Consider the following 25,404-nt stretch of genomic DNA (forward strand, 5'->3'; position numbering starts at 1 on the left):
TATTCCCCCATTGTCCCTGTCTGGGGATACCTACTCAGACAGATATGACGATATCTTGCACTGTCCTGGATACACCTTATTGAACTAAGTGAAACCTTACTGAATTAAATATTTTAGGAGTCCATTGTATTCCAAATGCAGTGGTTTAAGTGTTATTATGGAATTGTGCGTAACTTCTAGGCAACATGACTAACGTGATCATGACATGAGAGACTTCGTGATTCTAGGGAAAGAAAGGAGTGAGAGCAGCAGATCTGGGACAGTGGACTTCAAAAAATCAGACTTCAGCCAAGTCAGAGAGCTGGTAGGTTAGGAAGAAAATCTAAGGAAAAAAGGAGTTCAGAAGAGCTGGCAGAGTCTCAAGAAGACAGTATTCAAGGCACGACTGCAAACTATCCCAATGGAAAGAAAAGATAGAAAGAGTCTGTCACAGAGTCACAGGATCTGGTCTATGCCCGGCCTGTAACCGGAACGACCCCTTAGTGTGCCGGGCCTCAAGGACCCACACAGTTCCATAGGGGCAGGCCCGGGGCCTCCAGGACTCTGACACTGGGCCTTTGTCACCAGCAAACCCTGTCTCTCGCCATGGCTCCCTGCAACCAATCCAGCCCAGCCAGACCCCTATGGGAGGCTTGTGCTGTAGTTCTGGGCTCCGTGCTGTCAGGGAGGATTTGGAGCAACACCGGGGGGCTTTTCAAAACAAGGGAACCATTTCTCAGTCCCCTGGCCTACAGAACCTGAAAGTCCTTAGGTTAGCAAAGGGGGTCAGAAGTGAAGCCGTCGTGCACCCTGGCCAAGTCAGTGCCCTGAGGAGCCAGCCAAGCTGTAATGGACTCCCTTTCTCGCGCTCTCCCCAGGGCTGAGCTCCTGAGTCCCCCCTTCTTCCAGTCACCCAACACCTTCTTCTCCAGCGTCCCCAGTTCTACCTGCTGGGGATTCCTGCTCTTTGGTCTTGATTGTTGGGTCTCTAGGGCGTCTCTTTGTCTAGCTGCAACTTCTTTTGGTTTGGGTCTGTTTTAGCCAGTTTTTCTGATGACTATAGTCATTCCGCCAGACAGCGAGGTGACACACACATCTTCCGTCTCCTGTGCTGGTCCAGGAGCAGTGCTGACCCTATCAATGTGACGTACAGAGGGAGACTGAGGCAGGCCTAGGGTTCATAACATAGATCACAGAAAATTCCCACTTCAGCACAGAGGCCAACATCGCTCCATCGGGAACTCTCTAATCACCTGGAAATCAAAAAGGAATCCTACAGAAAGTGGAAAGATGGACAAATTGCTAAGGAGGAGCACAAAAGAACAGCACAAGCACATAGGGATAAAATCAGAAAGACCAAGGCACAAAATGAGTTACACCTAGCAAGGGACATAAAAGGCAATAAGGAGAGGCTCTTTAAATACTTTAGGAGCAAGAGAAAGACAAAGGAAAGTGTAGGTCCTCTACTTCGTGGGGAAGGAGAGCGAATACCTAACAACATCAAGAAGGCTGAGGTGTTTAATGCCTATTTTGCTTCAGTCTTCACTAAATAGGTTAATGGTGACCAGATACTCAACACAATATTAACAGCAAGGTGGAAGAAACACAAGCCGAAACAGGGAAAGAACAGGCTAAAGAATATTTAGATAAGTTGGATGTATTCAAGTCAGAAGCTCCTGATGAAATTCCCCATGGGATACTTAAGAAACTAGCTGAAGCAATCTCAGAACCAGTAGCCATGATCTGTGAGAGCTCATGGAGGTAGGGTGAGGTCCCACAGGACAGGGAAAGGGCAAACCTAGCCCTTTTCTTTATAAACAGGAACAAAGGGGACCTGGGGAATTATAGACCAGTCCTCTTAACTTTGGATACCTGGAAAGATACTGTCACGGAGTGCAGGGAAGTCCGGGGCTGCACCCCTCTTCCTGGGATTCCCTGAGACTCTCAGCCAGCCAGTAAAACGGAAGGTTTATTGGACAACAGGAACACAGTCTCAAGCAGAGCTTGTGGGTACACCCAGGACTCCTCAGTCCAGTCCTTCTGGGGGGCAGGGAGCTTAGACCCCAGCCCTGGGGTTCCCTGCGTTCTACCACCCAGCTCCAAACTGAAACCAACCCCCCCAGCAGGCCCCCTCCTCTAGCCTTTGTCTATTTCCCTGGCAGCGGTGTTACCTGGCCCCAACCCCCTCCTGGCTCAGGTTACAGGCTCTCAGGTCTCCCATCCCCAGGGAAACTCCCCTGCCACATTCCCAGGTCAACACTCCCCCCTCCCTGCTGCGTCACAGATGCTGGAACAAATTATTAAGCAATCAGTTAGTAAGCACCTGGGGGATAATAGAATTATAAGGATTAGCCAAGAACAAATCTTGCCAAACCAACCTAATTTCCTTCTTGGACAGGGTTACTGGCCTGGTGGACAGGCGGGAAGCAGTAGACATGATAGGTTTCAGAGTAACAGCCGTGTTAGTCTGTATTCGCAAAAAGAAAAGGAGTACTTGTGGCACCTTAGAGACTAACCAATTTATTTGAGCATGAGCTTTCGTGAGCTACAGCTCACTTCATCGGATGCATGCCGTGGAAACATGATGGATCTTGATTTCAGTCAGGCTTTAGACACAGTCCCGCAGGACGTTCTCGTAGGCCAACCAGGGAAATGTGGGCTAGATGACATGATAGTCGTGTGGGTGCACAACCGTTTGAAAGGCCATCCTCAGAAAGCAGTTCACAGTTGTTTGCTGTCCAAGCGGGAGGGTGGATCTAGCGGGGGCCCCAGGGGTCAGCCCTGGGTCCAGTACTAGTCTATAGCTTCATTAATGGCTTGGATAATGGAGTGGGGAGCCCTGCAACATTAACTCCATGTAACCCACGCAGCCACTGCGGCTCTCCAGTCCCATCTAGTGCCTGACAGAGGTGGCCCTGTTGGCAGTAGAAGCTCCCACTTGAGGATCCCGAGATCGAGGATTCAATTCCCCTGCCTGCCCACCACCCACACAAGATGTTGAGTTACACCCTCCACTCACCTCTCCCGCCATTCACCTTTGCCCCGCCATCGACAGAATGTATCCAGAGACACCTGTCTTTTATCTAGCGCCTCCTTCTGGCTGCTCGACGAGCCACCGGCCCCACTCGGTGATGGCCGCATAGACACCCACATCTCTATGGAGGAAGCCGAGCTCCTGCCGGTGCCAGACGTCCCTTTCCTCAGACCGCACTGCAGGTGAGTGTCAGTGGGGCCGTGACACTCACCTGCAGCCTGCTCTGAGAGGGGAGAGACAGGGACCCACCTGCCTGGCCTCTGCTGCAACCTCCCCATCCCAGTGGCAGCCTCCGCCCAGCCCTCTACCCACGGTCCCTAGACCTTCAGCTTTGGCTCTGCGAGGGGAACAGGGAGTCCCAAGCTCAGGGCTGGGCACGGCTTTCCTGTGGCACTTCCCCAGAGGGGACGTCCCAATGTCTGCTCGGCAGCTGCTGCGGCTCTGTGCAATGAGCCAGGTGGGTTCTCAGCACCGTCACAAGCCGAGGCCCAGCCCCCGGGCCCCAGCCAGCCCCCAGGGCTGCTCCAAAGGGAAGGGCCCGGGGAGACTCACCCAGACCGTGAACTTCTCTGCCCAGCTCCCGCCCCATTACCCCGGGGGGGCACCCCCAGCCAAAGGGCCAGGCAGCATGGGGAGCATCACCAGGGAGAGCTGGGCTCGGCTGCCCCCTTCCCCGAGTGCCGTGGGGAGGGGAGGGGACACATGGCCCGGGGTCAGGCCCAGACAGAGCAGGACGTGAAGGGAAGCAGGGGAGACGCCAGGCGGGTTAGGTTAATTTAACCCCCTTGGTGCTGTCTCCGTCTGAGCCACGCGGGGGCCCTCGAGAGCCGCCTTGCAGGCGCGGGGCACAGACCCTGGGCAGAGGGAGGCCTGGGCGGATGGTGCGAGGGCGCCGCCCAGTGGACAGTCCCGGGAACGACGGTGCTGCCCCCGTCCCTGAATTCTGGCTCCTGCCCTAGACGCAGAAGGGGCTTCCCCCCTCTCGGGCTCCTAGACCCCCCAGGCCAGAAGGGACCATTGTGACCATCTAGTCTGACCCCCCTGTACAGTGCAGGCCAGAGACCTGCCCCACGATAATTCCTAGAGCAGATCTCGGAGAAAAACAGCCAGTCGTGAGTTAAACATCGCTGGGGTGGGGAATCCACCACAGCCCTGGGGAACTTGTTCCACTGGTTATTTCCCCTGTTAAACATTTACACCTTATCTCCAGTCTGAATTTGTCTATCTTCAACTTCCAGCCACTGGATCATGTTATGCCTTTGTCTGGCACATTGAGGAGAACCAGTATCAAATTTCCGTTCCCCCTGTAGGTACTTAACGGCCTGTAATCAAGCCATCCCTGGGGACAACCTGGAACTGTGGGACCACTGGGCCCCCTTCACGCTCCAGCCTGGGCTGTCTCTCACAGAGCTAGGTCAGTGATAAGCAGCAAATCCCTCCAGGTGCCCAGCCTATGGAGCCCTACACCCTACACCCAGCTAAATTGCATGAATGCTCCCCGAGCCACTCATACATCACACACAGAGAGGCACCAGCCAATCCCGCCAGCCTTGCACCCCAGAACTATACCGTCTGACATGGCTCAAGGGTCCCTTGGACAGTGCAACATCGTTAATTAGTCCGCCACTTCGACAAAGGGTAGTGAATATGCGACACCCCTTGTTAACCTGAGCTGAGATTCCCTGAGCACTTCCAACAAAACTGCACTGGTTTAGGTAAAATATGAAACTGATTTATTAACCACAGAAAGCTAGATTGCAAGTGATTATAAGTAGAGATAGGGATCAAAGTTGGTTACATAAGAAATAAAAAACAACTTGTAGTCTAAATGCTACAGACTAAGCAAGATTTGAATCAAGCAGTTTCTCACCTAACTGGCTGTTTCAGGCACTTTACTGTTCTTATTACACAGGGGGAATTTCCTTCTCCGCCTAGGACCAGTCTCCCCAGTTAAAGTCTTTGTCTTCTAAACGATCTTCCAGGTGTTGAGATGGGGGAGAGAGGCCAAGTGGTGATGTCCCTGTCCCTCTTTTATACTTTCCTCCAGCTACTAGGAAGACCCTTGCTGTGTCACACTGGGCCGCCTCCATCCTGTAAGTGCCCTCTGAGTCGGTCTCTGAAATAACCAGGAGTCCGGTGGCACCTTAAAGACGAGCTGATTTCTTTGGGCAGAAGCTTTCATGAGTAAAAAAACCCCTTCTTCAGATGCATGGAGTGAAAATGACTGAGGCAGGGATAAATTTACTGACACATGAAGAGAAGGGAGTTACCTTCCCAGTGGAGAACCAGTGTTGATTGAATTGGGGTGGAGTGGGGGAAGGGCAGAGCGGGGTGGGAAGGGGTGGAGTGGAGGCACTCCCTGGGGCGGGGGTGGGGGGGTCCCAGGCCCTGTACCGCCCTAGGGAATGGCCCTGGGCAGGGTGTTGAGGTCTGGCAGCTCTGATCTCGGGCCATGTCCTGGAGTTGGTTGCAAAGAACTTCCAGTTTTGACCCGTTTCTATAGTGAAACTTGAGTCCTGCTGAGCTCCCAGAAGTTACCTACTACAGGACAGGCCTAACAAAGAAAATAACAGAACGCCGCTAGCTGTCACCTTCAGCCCCCAACTAAAACCCCTCCAACGCATTATTAAGGATCTACAACCTATCCTAAAGGATGACCCAACACTCTCACAAATCTTGGGAGACAGGCCAGTCCTTGCCTACAGACAGCCCCGCAACCTGAAGCAAATACTCACCAACAACCACATACCACACAACAGAACCACTAACCCAGGAACTTATCCTTGCAACAAAGCCCGTTGCCAATTGTGCCCACATATCTATTCAGGGGACACCATCACAGGGCCTAATAACATCAGCCACACTATCAGAGGCTCGTTCACCTGCACATCCACCAATGTGATATATGCCATCATGTGCCAGCAATGCCCCTCTGCCATGTACATTGGTCAAACTGGACAGTCTCTACGTAAAAGAATAAATGGACACAAATCAGATGTCAAGAATTATAACATTCATAAACCAGTCGGAGAACACTTCAATCTCTCTGGTCACGCAATCACAGACATGAAGGTCGCTATCTTAAAACAAAAAAACTTCAAATCCAGACTCCAGCGAGAAACTGCTGAATTGGAATTCATTTGCAAATTGGATACTATTAATTTAGGCTTAAATAGAGACTGGGAGTGGCTAAGTCATTATGCAAGGTAGCCTATTTCCTCTTGTTTTTTCCTACCCCCCCCCCCCCCGATGTTCTGGTTTAACTTGGATTTAAACTTGGAGAGTGGTCAGTTTGGATGAGCTATTACCAGCAGGAGAGTGAGTTTGTGTGTGTATGGGGGTGGGGGGGATGTGAGAAATCCTGGATTTGTGCTGGAAATGGCCCACCTTAATTATGCACATTGTAGGGAGAATGGTCACTTTGGATGAGCTATTACCAGCAGGATAGTGAGTTTGTGTGTGTGGTTTTTGGGAGGGGGGTGAGGGGGTGAGAGAACCTGGATTTGTGCAGGAAATGGCCCAACTTTATTATCATGCACATTGTGTAAAGAGTTGTCACTTTGGATGGGCTATCACCAGCAGGAGAGTGAATTTGTGTGGGGGGGTGGAGGGTGAGAAAACCTGGATTTGTGCTGGAAATGGCCCACCTGATGATCACTTAAGATAAGCTATTACCAGCAGGACAGTGGGGTGGGAGGAGGTATTTTTTCATATTCTCTGTGTATATATAAAGTCTGCTGCAGTTTCCACGGTATGCATCCGATGAAGTGAGCTGTAGCTCACGAAAGCTCATGCTCAAATAAATTGGTTAGTCTCTAAGGTGCCACAAGTCCTCCTTTTCTTTTAGCGAATACAGACTAACACGGCTGTTACTCTGAAACCTGCTGAGCTAGACCTTAACCGATCCTTATACTAAAGTCTTACAAAATAATTCTTTGACCAATCCTAACGTATTGCAAAACCACTCTTTACCCCGTCATACCCCACCGCCTCAGCTGATTGAAACCTTGCCCAATTAGTTATGCAGCAGACAGGAACAATTACAGAAGTGGACAGAGCCCAGGCAGATAAACAGCAGGGAACTGGGGACCCTACAGGCCCAGCAAGAAAGAGGCCGAGAACTCACAGCCACAGGCATTGATCTGCGAGTTCCTGCCAGGCAGATGCCATCAAACAACGTTTTCTTGAACCATCTTAAGATCTGTTTTGGTAGCCGGTGGTGATGGTAGCATGGGAGCCTTCTCAGCCGCCTGACAGTTCATTGTTTTGACATCATTCAGAAGGAATGTGAGGACCTGACTTCCTGCTCCTTGGCTCATGGCTGCTGCTGTGCTAATGTGGCTGCAGAAAATGGCCTCAGACCTTACAGCAGTGGGGGCTGGGAGCCAGGACTCCTGGGTCCTATCCCAGCTCTGGGAGGGGAGTTGGGGTGAGTGGGTTAGAGCAGGGGGGCTGGGAGCCAAGCTTCTTGAGTCACCAAACTCTTCCTGCTCCTGCCCCCCGTGTAGGCCCTGTCTCCACACCAGGATATGGGGGGGGGTGCCACAGTGATGAGAGCAGGACCCATTCTGTCTCTGGCCCTTTCCCACCCTTCCCTGACCCCCCAATTGAGCCCAAGGTGAAAGTTTCCCCCACGAAATTAGGGTCCTAGCCCCATCCCGACCTGCTGGTTTGCTCGGTGATGGGGTTTTACCCCGGGGGGATCGAGATCAAGTGGCTGAAGAACGGGCAGGAGCAGACGGCCGGGGTGGTGTCCACGGAGCTGCTCCAGAACGGAGACTGGACCTTCCAGATCCTGGTGATGCTGGAGATGAGCCCCCGGCGCGGGGACGTCTACAGCTGCCAGGTGGAGCACATCAGCCTGTGGGGCCCCCTCACCGTGCACTGGGGTAAGAGCCTCTGGGTGTGGGGCCACCCCTGAGCCTGCAGGGGCACCCCTGGGGGAATGGGCCTGGGGCAGAGAGCTGGGACGTGAGAAGGGGAACGGGAGGCCAGGCTGAGACCGAACCCCCCAAGCTCCTGTTTTTCCAGCGGTGCAGCCTGACTCTGCCAGGAGCCCGATGCTGACGGGGGTCGGGGCCTTCGTGCTGGGGCTGATCTTCCTGGCGCCGGGACTCCTCACCTACCTGAAGGGAGGTGACTGGCTCCGGCGGGAACGGTGGCGCCAGGGGGTGTGGTCAGGTGGGCTGCGGGGAATCTGGAGCTGGGCTCCCTTTGGCAGAGGGCTGGAGGAACCCAGGCCCCCCATGCTAGACACACCGTAACCTGGTCCGGCAGGGTATGTCTACACTGCAATTAGACACCTGCAGCTGACCTGTGCCAGCTGACTCAGGCTATGGGAAGGGCCCTGCCCCCGGGAGCTCTCAGCCCAGCCCAGCCAGCGACTTCGCGGGCCGTAGTGTTGTCAGGACTCCCTGTGGGTAGCTGGGCCTATGTCCCATGGGCAACCCACTTGCTTCCCGGGCACCCCAGCCCAGCCTGGACACCCTGCCAGGACCCTGCTGGTTCTCGTGCCCCACCCGCGCCCACCGCCTTTGTGTATGTAGCCGTGTCTGACCCCTGCACCCAGGCCCTGGCTCCTACAGCCCCTTGTGGGACCCGCTGGGCAGCCCCTGTCACGGAGTCCCCGAGCAATGCTCTGGAACTGCTCCCCATGAAGCCGGGCAGGACTCTGGGGAAGTCTCCTTTCTGGGAGCAGCCTGTCTGCAGGACACACAGCTCACCCGGCTTCCACCTTCCTGGGTCTGACCTCGGAGCATTCAGCCTCCTCTGCCCCTCTGTACGCTTCCCACAGCGAGTCCATCCAGGCGGGGTCCTGGGGAAGCCAGAGGGTCCTGCCCCCCAACTCCGCAGACAGACGTGACTCTCAGCCAGCCAGTAAAACAGAAGGTTTATTAGACGACAGGAACAAGGTCTAACACAAAGCTTGTAGGTGCAGAGAACAGGACCCCTCAGCTGGGTCCATTTTGGGGGACAGTGAGCCAGACAACCCCGTCTGCCCTTCACTCCATGTCCCAGCCAGCCCCAAACTGAAACTCCCTCCAGCCCCTCCTCCTCTGGGCTTTGTCCCTTTCCCGGGCCAGGAGGGCACTGGATTTCTTTGTTCTCCAACCCTTTAGCTCTCACCTGGCAGGGGGGAAGGGCCCAGGCCAACAGTGGCCAGGAAACAGGGTGTCGGCCATTCTCTGTGTCCAGACCCCTGCCCACACCTGCCCTCTAGGGCTCTGCAATGATCATACACCCTTACCCCACCCCCTAGATACTTAAGAACTGCCTAGGGGAAACTGAGGCACCCCCACACTATTCAGAGGAAACATTAAGAACAGTCCCACTTCGTCACAGCCCCACCCTGGAAGAAGTTTATTGGATGGCACAGGCCAGCACCGGCTTTCTGCGGATCCTGGATCCCAGCGATCCCATGGTGCCCCCAAATGTCCAACGTCCCCTGAACGTCCCAGAGGGAGAAGAATCCCACCCCCCACCCAGAGCCCCGATCTCCCAGGGCCCCGATCCAGTCCTGCCCTCGGGGCCCTCAGCCCTGGAGCCAGGCATGGATCCAGCCCCAAGGTCCATGTCCTCAGGAGACGGGCCAATGCCCACGCCTGGGCCGGTGCTGCCCCCTGAAGCACTGGACTCCCCTGGTCCAGCGTCCTGGTAGACTCTGGAAGGAGAGAGCAGAGGGATGGGTTAGGGGGTGTAAAGGCCCCACCCGCACCCCTGAGAGGGAGAGGACTCACCTGCGTCTGCTCCTCCACAGCACCGCGGCCACGGCGGCTACGGCCAGAGCCCCCAGGGTGATGCCCACAGCCAGGCCGGGGCCCCAGCCCTTGCCCTGCTCTGTAAAATACAGGGGGTGACGCAGCGGGAACAGGCCCACTCCTCACAGATCTCTCCACCCTGTCCCATTCGCGCTTCCTTCAGCCCCCACCCTGCTCCCGCACCCCAGTCCTGTCCCGTCCCCCTCAGCTCCTCCATCCTGCTCCCCCTGGTCCATCCCCACAACCCTCACTCACCCCTCTGCTTCCCTCTGCCCGAATCCCGCTGCCTGGACCCACCCCCGTCCCACTCAGGACGTGCAGGAAAAGCCCCCAGAGACCACGACCACACCGCCCTGGAGACGTGCACCTACCCCAGGGGATCAGCAGGCTCTGGCCCCCCAGGCTGCTGTGCTCCACCCGGCAGGTGTAGCTGTGCCCGTCGCCCGGCTCCACGGCCAGGGAGCTGCGCAGCTGGTAGGTCAGGTCCGCGTTGGGCAGGATCCCGCTGGAGCTCAGCCGCCCTCCCGGCCCCACCTCCTCCCCGTCCTGCAGCCAGGCCACGCGGATGGGCCGGGGGTAGAAACCGGTGACCCGGCAAACCAGCAGTAACGGCGCGGGGGTCCCGGCTGCGGGAGGCGCTCGGGCAAACACCACGGCGACCGGCCGCTCTGAGACAGGGGGAGAGAGACGGGGCGGGGGAGAGGGGACGATTCAGTCTGAGCCTCAGGGACTCACTAGCCAAACCCAGCTCCATCCCCCGGGGTCAGGCGTTGGCCCCACTGTCCTGGCCAGGCCCCAATTCTGTCCCCTGCAGTTACCAGGGGTGAGGGAATCCCCCTTCACTTCCTGTCCTAAACGGCTGTGCGGTGCGGCTATGAAATGGCTACGGTGCTCCACCCCAGCTACAGCTGCATTTGTACACCAGGCCAGGGGTCCCTGGATAAACAGCCCCGCACTTGACGCCAGAGGTGGCTGCATCTCAGCGAGCAGGGAATGGTGACCAGCCTCACCTTGCCTCTCCAGAGACTCTCTCCCGTACACGACAAACGTCCTGAGCAGATAGATGCAAGTTATTCTAAAAAAAAACTGAAGCCTGGTGGATGCGCTCTTATCCCAGTTGAGAAGGTCCCGGGCGTGGAGCGCCAGCTTATCCTCTGAACGAGCGACCCAGGTGCCCACGTCCACCTCAAAGCTCACGACGCCCTTGCCATTCCCCGCAGCGTCATAGAATCCCCTCGAGGTGCCGTTGGGGTGCAGCTCGCAGCCGAGGGAGGCCTGGGTAACAAAGGGGTCTGGAGCAGAAAGGGCAGGGGGGATGAGGAGGAGCATCTGGAGGTTATCCGGGGGGGGCAGAAATCGAGAGACGGGGGAATAAAGGTGCGTGATAGGTGCCATGAGGATGTTTGGCCACAAGACGGCGGCAGGATTGTGGGGCGGCCCTGGCTGGAGTTACGGGTACGTTGCCATTTCTGTTTAAAATTGATTGTTCGAAGTGCTCTGAGGCTCACATGCAGCCTGATTGGCTCGAAAATCGCTGCGTTACAACGGGGCCTGAGGCAGAGGCTGTCGTGCAAATTTGGGGTCCCTTGGTCACGGGGTTCCTGAGATACAGACCCCCGCCCACATGACCTGCTTTCAAAGGGTCAGGCTCCATGTCAGGAAAGACCAGGAGACTCGGCTCAGGGAGTGGGACGCGGGGCCTTTCCCCTCTGGGGGCCACCAGCTCCAATCAGCCTAAGGGCCAGGGACTGGCTGTCTTTACCCCGCCGACACACTCAGTGGCTGTGTTGAGTGTGTCAGTTCTCAGCACACACACCCCCCCAGTAGGTGTGGGGAGGGATCCCCTCAGCTGGCTCCGTACTCACAGCCCATTCCCTGCTGCTGAGCTATTCTGGTCACTGTGAGGATGAAGTCGGACAGGGAGCGATGGATCAGCAGCTCCAGGTCCTGCCACTGCTTCGGGGTCAGGCCCTGCTGGGCCCAGGGCTGCCGGAAGCGGACCTGGCAGGTGCTGCAGTCCAGGGAGTGGGTCTCCAGGTCGCCCAGCAGGGCCTTCAGCTCCATGTCCGCGGAGCTGGCGTTGTGGAATCGGGAGGTTAGGAGCACCCGGAAGGTGACAAACCCTGGGGGGACAGGAGGGAAGGCTGCAGGGGTGGGGGTAAGAGAAAACAAGTGGAGAACAAAGCGGGTGGGGAGAGAGATTAATGAGTCTCCCGGGCTCCAGAATCTCCCTGCTGACCACTAACCCGCCTCCCCCTCCTCCTTCACTAGCCCCAGGTGGTGCTGCACCCCGCCCCGGCTTTACACCATCCCCACCAGCCCAGTAACAAAAATGGCAGGGGCGGGTCCCCACTTACCGGCCAGGGCCCCCCATGCCCAGGGGAGGAGTAGAGGGAGCAGCATCCTGGCAGGGGAAGGGGGATCCGGGCCCAGGCGGGCGTCAGGGCAGCGGGACGAGGGGCCCAGAGTCGCCCACATGCTCTCGGTTCTGCCCCAAGGCACACGCCTCTCTGCCAACTTCTCCCCGTCCGTGTCTGCTCAGACCTGTCCCCTCGGCTGCCAGCCCCGAGCCAATCAGGGCAGAGGGAGTCGGGGAGCGGAGGCAGCGCGGGAGGGGGATCCCCGGCCGCAAGATCAGAACCAGGCCCTGTGCCCGGGTCAGTGCGTGTGTGTCACGCCCCCTCCATCTCCTCCAGCCTGGGGTACCACTGCTCCCAGCCCAGCCCTTAGCGCTGCTCTGGGGCAATGGGGCCAGCCCTGACTGCCCGGGCAGAGCCCCCTGCTGCCACCCGCCCTGCTCCCTGCAGCCCAGCCCCTAGCGCTGCCCTGGGGCAATGGGGCCAGCCCTGACTGCCCAGGGAGAGCCCCCTTCTGCCCCCTGCCCCGCTGCCTGCAGCCCAGCCCCTAGCGCTGCCCTGGGGCAATGGGGCCAGCCCTGTCTGCCCAGGGAGAGCCCCCTTCTGCCCCCTGCCCCGCTGCCTGCAGCCCAGCCCTTAGCGCTGCTCTGGGGCAATGGGGCCAGCCCTGACTGCCCGGGCAGAGCCCCCTGCTGCCACCCGCCCTGCTCCCTGCAGCCCAGCCCCTAGCGCTGCCCTGGGGCAATGGGGCCAGCCCTGTCTGCCCGGGGAGAGCCCCCTTCTGCCCCCCACCCTGCTCCCTGCAGCCCAGCCCCTAGCGCTGCCCTGGGGCAATGGGGCCAGCCCTGACTGCCCGGGCAGAGCCCCCTGCTGCCCCCCGCACTGCTCCCTGCAGCCCAGCCCCTAGCGCTGCTCTGGGGCAATGGGGCCAGCCCTGTCTGCCCAGGGAGAGCCCCCTTCTGCCCCCTGCCCCGCTGCCTGCAGCCCAGCCCCTAGCACCGCCCTGGGGCAATGGGGCCAGCCCTGACTGCCCGGGGAGAGCCCCCTTCTGCCCCCCGCACTGCTCCCTGCAGCCCAGCCCTTAGCACTGCTCTGGGGCAATGGGGCCAGCCCTGACTGCCCGGGCAGAGCCCCCTGCTGCCCCCCGCCCTGCTCCCTGCAGCCCAGCCCCTAGCACCGCCCTGGGGCAATGGGGCCAACCCTGTCTGCCCGGGGAGAGCCCCCTTCTGCCCCCTGCCCCGCTGCCTGCAGCCCCGCCCCCCAGTACCGCCCTGGGGCAATGGGGCCAGCCCTGGCTCCCAGGGGAAAGCACTCCCAGCTCAGAGCCAAATTCACCCTCAGCCAAACTAGGCAGGTACCCAGGGCTCAAATTTGTGGGGGGACCTAAAATTCTAGGCCAACATCCTGCTCCTCACCCCGCTGAGGGCCCCCCCCGCCCACAGCAGCAGCCTCAGCCCTTGCACCCCGAACCTGGGAGGGAAGATTTGAGGGGGGGGGAGAGGGAGTCCATCCCCGTCACCCCACAGGGGGCCAGATGGGCTGGACCAGATGGAGGAAAGGACCCGGGGGTGGGGGACAAGATAGAGTGAAGGGGAGGGCAGAGCCCCCCCACGCAAGCTGCCCCTCCCCCACTATCCCAGTGGCCCCTCCCTCTCCTAATAGCTCCTCCTTCTCCTGGCCCTCTTTCCTGTTAGCCCCTCCCGCTCATGAGCCCCTCCCTTGCTGTGGCCCCGCCCCCTCATTCTCCTCCCACAGTGCTGGGCGGTGGACTGGCTGGGTGTTATTGTAGGGTCGTTGGGGAGCGCTGGGCGGTGGACAGGCTGGGATGTTGTGACGAAGTGGGACTGTTCTTAATGTTTCCTCTGAATAGTGTGGGGGTGCCTCAGTTTCCCCTAGGCAGTTCTTAAGTATCTAGGTGGTGGGGTAAGGGTGTATGATCATTGCAGAGCCCTAGAGGGCAGGTGTGTGCAGGGGTCTGGACACAGAGAATGGCCGACACCCTGTTTCCTGGCAACTGATGGCCTGGGCCCTTCCTCCCCCCAGGTGAGAGCTAAAGGGTTGGAGAACAGAGGAATCAGGTGCCCTCCTGGCCCGGGAAAGGAACAAAGCCCAGAGGAGTGGGGGCTGGAGGGAGTTTCAGTTTGGGGCTGGCTGGGACATGGAGTGAAGGGCAGACATGGTTGTCTGGCTCACTGCCCCCCAAAATGGACCCAGCTGAGGGGTCCTGTTCTCTGCACCTACAAGCTCTGTGTTAGACCATGTTCCTGTCGTCTAATAAACCTTCTGTTTTACTGGTTGGCTGAGAGTCCCGTCTGACTGCGGAGTTGGCGGGCAGGACCCTCTGGCTTCCCCAGGACCCCGCCTGGATGGACTCGCTGTGGGAAGCGCACGGAGGGGCAGAGGAGGCTGAATGCTCTGAGGTCAGACCCAGGAAGGTGGAAGCTGGGTGAGCTGTGTGTCCTGAAGACAGGCTGCTCACAGGAAGGCGACTGCCCCAGAGTCCTGACTGGCTTCATGGGGAGCCGTTCCAGAGCATCGCCCAGGGACTCCGTGACAGATGTTATTGTAGGGTCGCTGAGGAGCACTGGGCTGTGGCAGGCTGGGTTGTTATTGTAGGGTTGCTCCTCAGTGCTGGGCTGCCTCACGCTGGTCTCACGATAACAGTGACATGCAATGACCATCCCCGGTTGGTTGTGGATGAAAATCGCTGACTGGTGTTTGGGACCCTATGTGGTGTGTGGCTGCTCTGGGGGCAGGGGGACCTCGCTGTGCAGGGGGAGCCCCCTGCTTGGTTTCCCCCACTTGGCCCCGGAGGAGATGTTGCTTTTCCAGAGAGAATCTCCCCCAAATTCGTCCTCGGGTGTTGGGCTCTTCTGTAAACCCCGTTGCCAACTTCACGATTTTGTCACTAGATTTCGTGGCTTTTGGGTTTCTCTCGGGAGGAATGAGGTGTCCAAGTGACCCGGGACAGATCTCGCGACTTTCCCTGCCAATTACAGGGATAGTGAGAGGCAGGCGTCGCCAAGTTGTCCGGTCACTACATCACTCCCGAGCAGCTCAGTGGTGGTCATGAAGTCCATGGCTCTGTGGGACACCGAGTCACTGTCACTGCATCTCCCTCGGGCATGGCCTCGGAAGGAAACCCATTCCCGGGCTTCTGGGGCTGGCCGGCCGGGGCTCGGTGTGACTCCCGCTCCTGGGGGCCAAAGGAAGTGGGGCTCAGCCACAATTCCTTGGGGTGGGGAGGGGGGTGGAAAGCCAGAGCTAATGGCGAGGGGAGGCTGGAAGAGGGGAGGACACAAGTGCCCGTAGGGGGACAAGTTAGGATCTTCTGCTTCGTGAAAAGCACTGATGAGCAGGGCAGGCGCCGCTCCCTGGGCGAGGGTGAGGCAGGAAAAGCCCTTTGTCAACAGATCTGTGAGCCTTTGGCCACTGAAATGTTTCCTGATCAAAATCCCCCTCCAAGGGAGCGGGAAGCCGGCTTGTCTAGTTGGGTGAGTCCCGGGTCTCTGCTGGGCCTGCCCCCGTGACTAGCTTCTGCGCTCCCCCTGCCCGGGCTGAGGACACTCCCATGCCGGGCACTCCCTTTCTGGCCGGATCGTCTGGGCAGCTGACTGTATTTTGTTATCATTGACAGGCTCCATGGGCGTCTCTCCCCTGGTAGGGGGCTGGCAAAGGGTTTCTGGCTGTCCTGGTTACACGGGGCAGGGCTGGGGTCCCCCCTATTTCTTAACCTGGCATTTGGCTGCCCCTCCAGCCCTCCCTTCGGGGCTCTGCTCCCTGGCGGCGTGGCCCAGATTCCCTTGGCCCCAGCCAAGGGGATGAGCTGTCCCAGGCAGGGTGAACCTGCCTCCCCCGGAGCAGATGTTGCCTTGAGAAAGGGCTCCTGTGGAAATCGCTCCGCGCCGCCCAAGGGGGCAGTTTGGGCTCTCCAGCCATAAAAATGGTTATTCTTCGTGCTGATCAAATCCCACTGGCGGGTCACGCCTCCCCTAAGTCCTAGGGCTCAGCTCCCAGCCAGCAACCCCCCCAAACCGTGCCTGCGATCGCCAGGGGCTTTGCTGCGAGCGCTGGCTCGGCGGTCTCTGAACGTGACGTCGATTCTCTCCGTCGGCCGGTGCGCGCGTGTTGTCTGCCCGGGGTTCGGCTGTCTGGGGGGGAAGGAGGCTTGGAGGGAGGGAAGGGATCAGATGGGATCTGCGCGTTTCTAGACCACTCCAATGACTGCTGGCCTGGTAGCAAACATCCAGAGCAGTGAGCTGCAAAGGGACCTTTGCTTCTGCCTGAGATTCGCTGCGGGGAAACAGGGGCGAGGGAATACACCCCTCGCAGGGGGTGCCCAGCGTTGCGGTGGTTTCTTGTTCGGCAGCAGGGTGTCCTCCGGCCCAGGCACAGACACTCGGCTAATGCTCGGCTGAATTCTGTGGACATTTTGTTTAGCGACGTTTTTGATGCCGTTTTGAATGCTTAAATAGCGACATCTAGTGACTTTTCAGGGGGCCTCTGGCGACTTCCTGCCATGTGGAGGTGGCAGCTCCGAGCACCAGCCCCGGGACTACGCCCATCGCTCTGGGGATGGGCACCCAGGGGCCAGGCAGCATCGGGGCTGGGCAGCGTCACCCGTCGCCGGGCAGAGCCGGGCCCGGCAGGGCTCGGTTCCATACTTCTCCCTCGTACGCTCTGGGGTCGGGCTGCAGGACTCGCCCGGCGCCTGCCCCAGAACAGCTGAGATGACGCTGGAGAGCGGGGCCAGCCGCCCCATAACAGGACACACAGCAAAGTGTCTGGGCTGCGCCATCTGCTTGGCCTTCTGCCCCAAACCCCTCGCTGCTGGGGCGGGCGGGGGGCAGGATCACTCGGCTTTGTCTCTGTAAATTTAATCTCAGTGAAAGGTTCAGGGCTGGCGTCTCAGGGAAAAGATCTGAGCTCCCACTTCCATGGGCCTGAGCCTTGACCCCCAGGCACCCCACCAGAGCGGGGGGCTCAGTCTCCATGGGTCAGGCACAGCTCAGCCTCCCAGATGGTCCCACCATCAACTTCCATAAGGGGCTTTTCAGGCCTCCCAGTCTCTGAGCCCCTCCCCCCTCTGCTGCATTTGCGCCTCCCCCCCCCCCCTCCTCAGGACAAGCCAGTGTCTCCATGGCCCAGGTGGGGAGGGAGGCCCAGAGAATTCAGGGACTGGCCCAGGGTCACACATGAAGTCACTGGCAGAGCCAGGAATTGAACCCTGGGATCCAGGCTCAGACGCCAGCCCCTGAGCTCCTGGGTTGTCTCCTCTCTGGACCCCTCTGGGACAGCTCCCTAGGTTTGGTGCCTTGGCCCAGGCTTGGACCTGGGTCTGGGGGACCCGTTTGGATTGTCAGACCCCCCCTCGACCCCCCGGGTCCCACTTTGCCATCAGGGGGAGCCACGTGGCTTCCCTGCCCCCTTGGGTCAAACCTCGGAGCTGTGAGCACCCCGGCCTCACACTGTGAGCGTCCTTCAGCGAGTCCTCCTGGGCTGGACACCTCCGAGAGATGTGTACCCCAAAGGGGGCGATGGCCCCCCCAGCATGTGCAGGGACTCAGGCAGCCTTATCAAAGCAGGCGGGTTTATTAGGTGACTAGCACACAGCATAGGAAGCCCTCAGGTCAGCACAGAGAACTGGGGTACAGCAGAGTTCCTTTGGGGGGTCTCCCAGCCCCAGCCAAGCTGTGTGGACCCCTTGGCTCCCGCTCTGGGCCTCTTTGTCCCCTGTCCCCTCTTTATCTCTAGTTCCCGGGTGAGCTCACCCCCCACCTGGCCCCTCCTCAGGCCATGCTCTTGGCCGGGGAATGGGGCGCAGCTCCCTTGCTGAGAGGCAGAAAGTCTATGCGGGCCATTGGGCCTCTGCAAAGAATAAACAGCCATTTTCCTCCCACCTAGCAACAATGCAGCATAGAGGGGAAACTGAGGCACTCACAGTATTCATACAAAATATTACAGAAAATTCCCACTCCATCCCCCAGCTCACTAACAGCAGATCGGAGCTGGCACCCCTAGGAGGGTAATGGCCCTGCTTCCAATTCCTTGCCCCACACGGGGCTGCTGGCGGACTGCACCCCTCTAGATCCTGCTGTGTAGCCATGCCCGAAGCGGCAGGTGTGTGGCCAGGAAATTGTCCATCTTCTCTCAGTGTGGCTCTGGGCTGCTGTTCTACCTGGTAACAGACTAGTCAATGCAGCCCCACCCCGCTCTAACCCACTAGCCCCCACTCTCCTCCCAGAGCTGGGATAGAACCCGGGAGTCCTGGCTCCCAGCCCCCTGCTCTAACTCACTAGACCCCCCTCCCTGGGCTGATAGAACCCAGGAGTCCTGACTAACTCTCCGCCCCCCCTCCCCGGCTCGAATCCACTTCCCCTCCCCAGCCAGGACTATTATTATTGCTATATTACCGCAGGGTCGAGGAGACGGTCGTGCCCAGGACCCCCTTGGGCTCGGTGCTGCCCAGACGCAGAACAAAAACACAGAACCTACCCCCAGAGCCCGGGTCCCTCACACCCAGCTCTGGAGGGGCCCTGCCCCCAGGAGCTCTAAGCCCAGCCCAGCCAGCGACCTGGAGCGGCCTCCCCCGGCACCCCGCGGGCCGTAGTGTTGTCAGGGCTCCCTGTGGGTAGCTGGGCCTATGACCCATGGGGAGCCCGCTTGCTTCTCGGGCACCCCAGCTCAGCCTGGACACCCTGCCAGGACCCTCCTGGTTCCCATGTCCCACCCGCACCCACCGCCTTGGTGTATGTAGCCGTGTTTGACCCCTACACCCAGGCCCTGGCTCCTACAGCCCCCGGTGGGGCCCACTGGGCAGTCCCTCCCTGAAGGGTTTATTGAGTGGCACAGGCCAGTGCCGGCTCCATGCGGCTCCTGGATCCCAGCGATCCCATGGTGCCCTGTCACAGATCCACAGGTCCCGTGCTCTGGGAGGACCCACAGTCCCTGGGAGGGCCCCTTCAGGGCGCCAGACCCACTTAGTGTCTCACTCTCTGACTAGGGCAAGTGACGTGACTTCACCACCTCCTGGAACCGAACCTTGGAGCCCTCAGCACCCTGCTTCATGCTGTGAGCTCCCTGGGTGGGATGTTTTGCTTATAAGAAGCACAGGGGATCTTTTTCAGGGGAAAAGGCAATACGCCTCGTTTATTAGAGATACAACAATTAGCATATGCATTCAATCACACACACGCTGTCCTGCCAGTTACCAGTCCAGAGTCCGGATCAATCTAGTGGCCAGCTAGGTTGATTATGGGTAGGGAGGAGCCGGGTTCCATCGGTCATGACACGATGCTCCCGGAAAGTCTTGGCAGGACGAACCCAAAGTCTCATGGCAAGGCAGCCTGTTAGATAGTGATCTTCCTTCATTGGGACCAAGGAGTTCTGCACAGTCATGCTGTAATCAGTTGTTGTTTGACGAGTGCTTGTTTTCTTAAATTGTTTTTCTCATCCTTTATCTCGTCCTTTATCCACTTATCTTCTAACACACACATTCCTCATTCACACACAAAACAGGATTGATTTACACGGAGCATTTGAACAGGAGCATCAAGTTGCAATGCAGGAGAAAACAATCATTCCATTCTGTTACTTCTTTCAAAATGCTAAACCGACAATGAAGTGGTGACCCGAAAGGTCTGTCACTGCCTTGAAATCAGCTTCAGACACAAGATTCTGGCCGATGCATCTCTACCAATGGGCCACTGGGCCATTCCTTCCTGCTTTCAGAAAGGGTGGCTGGCAGGATATGGTGAAATCCTACATCAATACATTTAATACATGCTACATTATTCTTCTTTATCCTTCATTCTAAATTATACAAAGTACAACCATAAAATCCTACTACTGCAAGGACGCTGAGAGAGACTTGTGCACCCAAAGGGAGCGCTGCCCTGCCATCTGGGTGTGCCCAGTGGGGGAACAAAGGGCTGAGGAGGGGCCAGGTTGTGGGGGGGGGGGCGGGGGCTGGAAGCTGGGGCTCTCTCCTGAGCTGGGACGAAGGAGGAGTCAAAGGACTGTGGGCTTGTGGCTGACCAGGCTGCGACTCTGCTCTCTGTGCTAACCAAGGGCTGTCTGCGCTATGGTGCGGCCAACTAACAGGCCCCACAGCTGGCGTCTGTCACACCCGGGTCCCTGGTCTCTGCAGAGTAAACCACCTTCCCTGCCGCCTAGTTAACCATGCAGCACGTAGGGCTAACGGTGGCACACACAGCAGTTACCCAAAATGTTTCAGAAAATTCCCGTTCTGTGACAGCTCCCAAATGTCCAACGTGCCCTGAACATGACAGAGGAAGGAAAATCCCAACCCCAGAGCCCGGGCCCCGATCCCTCAGCACGCCAAACCAGATCAGCCCTCGGGGCCCTCAGCTCTGGAGCTGGGCACGGATCCAGCCCCAAGGTCCATGTCCCCAGGAGAGGGGCCAATGCCCACACCTGGGCCGGTGCCGCCCTCAGGCCCTGGACTCCCCTGGTCCAACGTCCTGGTAGCCCCTGGAAGGAGAGAGCAGAGGGGATGGGTTAGGGGGTGTAACGGTCCCACCCCCACCCCCGAGAGGGAGAGGACTCACCTGCGTCTGCTCCTCCACAGCACCGCGGCCACGGCGGCTACGGCCAGAGCCCCCAGGGTGATGCCCACGGCCAGGCCGGGGCCCCAGCCCCTGCTGTGCCCTGTAAAACAGGGGGTGCCATGCTGGGAACGGGGACAGGAGTATGGGCCCGGGTCCCTCCGCCTCTCCCGCAGTCCCCCCCAGCCACCCGACCCACTGCCCTCAGCCCCCCTGACCTCAGCCTCCCCCGCAGTCCCCTCTGCTGCCCCCACACCTGACCCACTGGGAATGGACACAGGAATATGGACCCTGTTCCCTCAGCCTCCCCTGCAGTCCCACCTGCTCCCCCCACAGTCCCACCCCCTCAGCCTCCCTCTGCTCCAGTCCTTCTCCCCTCTGTCCGACCCCCTCCAGACCCCTGACTCTCTCCCCAACCATCCCAAGCCCTCCCCAGCCCTGCCCCTCCTGGCTCCACACAGATCTCTCCGCCCACCCCATTCGTGCTCCCCTCCGCCCTCACCCTGCTCCCTCCATCCCAGTCCTGCCCCGTCCCCCTCAGCTCCTCCATCCTGCTCTCCCTGGTCCATCCCCACAACCCTCACTCACCCCTCTGCCTCCCTCCATCCCAGTCCTGCCCCGTCCCCCTCAGCTCCTCCATCCTGCTCCCCCTGGTTCATCTCCACAACCCTCACTCACCCCTCTGCCTCCCTCCATCCCAGTCCTGTCCCGTCCCCCTCAGCTCCTCCATCCTGCTCTCCCTGGTCCATCCCCACAACCCTCACTCACCCCTCTGCCTCCCTCCATCCCAGTCCTGTCCCGTCCCCCTCAGCTCCTCCATCCTGCTCCCCCTGGTTCATCCCCACAACCCTCACTCACCCCTCTGCCTCCCTCCATCCCAGTCCTGTCCCGTCCCCCTCAGCTCCTCCATCCTGCTCCCCCTGGTTCATCCCCACAACCCTCACTCACCCCTCTGCCTCCCTCCGCCCAAATCCCGCTGCCTGGACCCACCCTGTCCCACTCAGGACGTGCAGGAAAAGCCCCCAGAGACCACGACCGCACCCCCCTGGAGACATGCACCTACCCCAGGGGATCAGCAGGCTCTGGCCCCCCAGGCTGCTGTGCTCCACCCGGCAGGCGTAGCTGTGCCCGTCACCCAGCCCCACGGCCAGGGAGCTGCGCAGCTGGTAGGTCAGGTCCGCGTTGGGCAGGATCCCGCTGGAGCTCAGCCGCCCGCCCGGCCCCACCTCCTCCCCGTCCTGCAGCCAGGCCACGCGGATGGGCCAGGGGTAGAAACCGGTGACCCGGCAAACCAGCAGTAACGGCGCGGGGGTCCCGGCTGGGGAAGGCGCTCGGGCAAACACCACGGCGACCGGCCGCTCTGAGACAGGGGGAGAGAGACGGGGCGGGGGAGAGGGGACGATTCAGTCTGAGCCTCAGGGACTCACTAGCCAAACCCAGCTCCATCCCCCGGGGTCAGGCGTTGGCCCCACTGTCCTGGCCAGGCCCCAATTCTGTCCCCTGCAGTTACCAGGGGTGAGGGAATCCCCCTTCACTTCCTGTCCTAAACGGCTGTGCAGTGCGGCTATGAAATGGCTACGGTGCTCCACCCCAGCTATAGCTGCATTTGTACGCCAGGCCAGGGGTCCCTGGATAAACAGCCCCCAGAGGTGACTGCCTCTCAGTGAGCAGGGAGTGGTGACCAGCCTCACCTTGCCTCTCCAGAGACTCTTTCCCATACTGGGCAAAGGTATTGAGCCCATAGACACACATTGTTCTCTCAAGAAACGGGAACAGGGTGGACAGGCTCTTATCCTGGTTGACAAGATACTCGACGTAGATCCCCAGCTTGTCCCCCTGCCGAGTGACCCATTTGCCTGTGTCCATGTCGAAGCTGATGAAGTCCTCGCCGTCCACCGCAGCATCACAGACTCTCCTCAAGGTGCCGTTGGGGTGCAGCTCGCAGCTGAAGAAGACCTGGGTAACGAAGGGGTCTGGAACAGGAAGGGCAGGTGGGATGAGGACGGGCGTCCGGAGGTCACCGTCAGGGGGCAGAAATAGACAGATGGGGGGGGGGGGCAGGGTTACGACATAATGTCAAGTGATATGAAGACGTTTGGCCACACGATGGCGGCAGGATGGTGGGGCGGCCCTGGCTGGAGTTCAGGGCACCTTGCAGTTTCTGTTTAAAACTGATTTTTCAAAGTGCTCTAAGGTCCACGTGTACAGACAGATCGGGTTGAGAATCGCTGTGAGACATCAGGGCCTGAGGCATCTGGGGTCCCTTGGTCACGGGGTGGGGGAGATACAGACCCCCGCCCAAGTGACCTGCTTTTCAAATCTAGAGCTTTTTTGGAAGTTATTTGTGTTGCTCAGAGGAAAACTGTGGCCCTGAGCCTCGATAAACGTACATCCCTGGGCTCCCCGGAGCGGGGCTCTGCACCGGTAGCAAGGACAGGTTTGGCTTCCCAACGCAACGTTACCCAAGTCCCCGGGCCGTGGTTCTGCGTGTGGAGCGGTAAGCACCTGCGCCCACAGAGAGGTCACCCCTCTGCGAGCGACTGTTTCCTCAGCAGCACCTCAGGGCGACCCCCCGCGTCAGACACTCGCTCAGAGGGAGAGGCAGCAACCTCCGAGCCCCGGGAGGAGCCGTCCGCGCCCTGTCACCGAGAGGGTCCTGCGCCTGTGAGCTGTGAGGGCAGGCCGGCTCTCCCGCTGTTGTGAAACGCACCTAGCTCTGCCCCAGCAAGGTGCCGGGGGGACTTTGTGGTGCTCATTTGGGGGCAGGTGGTTAAGGGGTTCCTGAGAGAAAGTCTCCCCGGGGGACCTTAGTGCTCCAGCACAGACCCTGGGCTGAGCAGCTGAGCAGAGGGAGCTGGGTCTGTCCCATGCCCCGGGGCAGCGCGGGTTGTGGGGGGAGGCACTATCTTAGCTCTGCATTTCCTGCTCGTGGGCTGGGTGTTTCGTGGTTCGCAAAGGTGTCAGTTTTCAACGTTCAGGGAGGACAGGTGGCACCGTGAGCAGCCGACACGCTCCTTCCACAAAGGCCTTCGGTAGGACACGTGGCCACGAGCCGGGTCAGGGGCTGGGACACGGGGCCTTTCCCCTCTAGGGTGCGCAGGCTACAATCTGGCCCCAGAGCTGGGGGACTGGCTCAGTGGGGTGGAGAATGGGACACGGGGCGTTTCCCTTCTAGGGAATGTTGGCTTCAGTCAGCCTAAGGGCCAGGGACTGACTGTTTTGCCCTCCATCCACCCTGCCAGGATACACTCAGTTGCTGTGGTGAGTGTGTCAGTTCTCAGCTCTCTGGCGGGTAGTGGGAGGGACGCCCTCAGACCGCTCCATACTCACAGCCCTCTCTTTGATCCTTAACCACTTTGTTCACCAGACGGATGAAGTCTGACAGGTAGCGATGGAGCAGCAGCTCCAGGTCCTGCCACTGCTTCGGTTTCAGGCCCTGCTGGGCCCAGGGCTGCCGGAAGCGGATCTGGCAGGTGCTGCAGTCCATGGAGTGGGTCTCCAGGTCGCCCAGCAGGGCCATCCCCTCCATGTCCGCGGAGCTGGCGTTGTGGAAGACATTGATCTGGAGCAGCCGGAGGGTGAGAGGTGCTGAGGGGAGAGAAGGGGAGGCTGGGGGGAGGCATCAGGAAAGAAGTGGAGAACAAAGTGGATGGGGAGAGAGATTAATGAGTCTCCCAGGCTCCAGGATCTCCCTGCAGACCTCTAACCCGCCTCCCCCATCCTTCACCCACAGCAACGGTCACTAGGCCAGCGTGGTGCTGCCCCACCCTGGTTTTAGTATTACACCATCCACATCCACCCCAGTAGGAAAAAAGGGCAGGGAGGGGGGTCCCCACTTACCAGCCCGGGCCCCCCATGCCCAGGGGAGGAGCAGCAGAGGGAGCAGCATCCTGGCAGGGGAAGCGGGACCCAGACTGTGGCAGGTGGCAGGGCAGCGGGACAAGGGGCCCAGAGTCGCCCACATGCTGTAGGTTCCTACCCAGGGCACACGCCTCTTTGCCCACTTCTCTCTTTGTCTGTCTCTGCTCAGCTCCGTCCCCGCAGCTGCCAGCCCCGAGCCAATCAGGGCAGAGGGAGTCGGGGAGCGGAGGCAGCGCGGGAGGGGGATCCCCGGCCGCAAGATCAGAACCAGACCCTGTGCCCGGGTCAGTGCGTGTGTGTGACGCCCCCTCCATCTCCTCCAGCCTGGGGTACCACTGCTCCCAGCCCAGCCCTTAGCGCCGCCCTGGGGCAATGGGGCCAGCCCTGTTTGCCCGGGCAGAGCCCCCTGCTGCCCCCTGCCCCGCTGCCTGCAGCACGGCCCCCCAGTACCGCCCTGGGGCAATGGGGCCAGCCCTGATTGCCAGGGGAGAGCCCCCTGCTGCCCCCCGCCCCGCTGCCTGCAGCACGGCCCCCCAGTACTGCCCTGGGGCAATGGGGAGAGTGCCCCACCTCCCGGTAGGGCCAGATTCACACACAGGCAAACTAGGCGGGTAACTAAGGCTCCAATCTGCAGCGGGACCGAAAGCGGTCAGCATCCTGCCCCTTCCTGTGGGGGGGGGGCGCTGCCCACCCATCGCTGCCCACCCATCGCTGCAGCCTGGCCCCACGCCCCAACCGTGGCCCCGCGGGGGTGGGGGGGGCATTCGGAGGGGGTTTCCCCCCCACTCAATCCACAGAGGGGGCTGGGGCTGGCTGCCCCAGGGTGAACAAAGGAGACGGGGTGTGGG

General features: G+C 59.7%; 2 protein-coding genes across 2 annotated transcripts; both read right to left on the bottom strand.

Moving 5' to 3' along the window:
• Window positions 1-9,746: 9,746 nt before the first annotated feature.
• On the bottom strand, window positions 9,747-12,174 carry LOC140904489 (antigen-presenting glycoprotein CD1d). The gene is made up of 5 exons (XM_073326871.1): window positions 12,129-12,174; window positions 11,637-11,915; window positions 10,782-11,063; window positions 10,143-10,439; window positions 9,747-9,850 (listed from the first exon to the last, which is right to left on the bottom strand). Exons 1-5 carry the CDS (start codon window positions 12,172-12,174, stop codon window positions 9,747-9,749), a joined length of 1,008 nt encoding a protein of 335 aa, XP_073182972.1.
• An 8,324-nt stretch (window positions 12,175-20,498) lies between these two features.
• LOC140904488 (antigen-presenting glycoprotein CD1d) lies at window positions 20,499-24,705 on the bottom strand. Its single transcript, XM_073326870.1, has 6 exons — window positions 24,536-24,705; window positions 24,026-24,304; window positions 22,387-22,668; window positions 21,759-22,055; window positions 20,699-20,798; window positions 20,499-20,621 (listed from the first exon to the last, which is right to left on the bottom strand). The coding sequence occupies exons 1-6, from the start codon at window positions 24,657-24,659 to the stop codon at window positions 20,582-20,584; spliced, it is 1,122 nt and encodes a 373-aa protein (XP_073182971.1). The 5' UTR covers window positions 24,660-24,705; the 3' UTR covers window positions 20,499-20,581.
• Between the last annotated feature and the right edge of the window lie 699 nt (window positions 24,706-25,404).

This window comes from Lepidochelys kempii, chromosome 14, assembly GCF_965140285.1.
Source record: "Lepidochelys kempii isolate rLepKem1 chromosome 14, rLepKem1.hap1, whole genome shotgun sequence".
NCBI classification, from domain to species: domain Eukaryota; kingdom Metazoa; phylum Chordata; order Testudines; family Cheloniidae; genus Lepidochelys; species Lepidochelys kempii.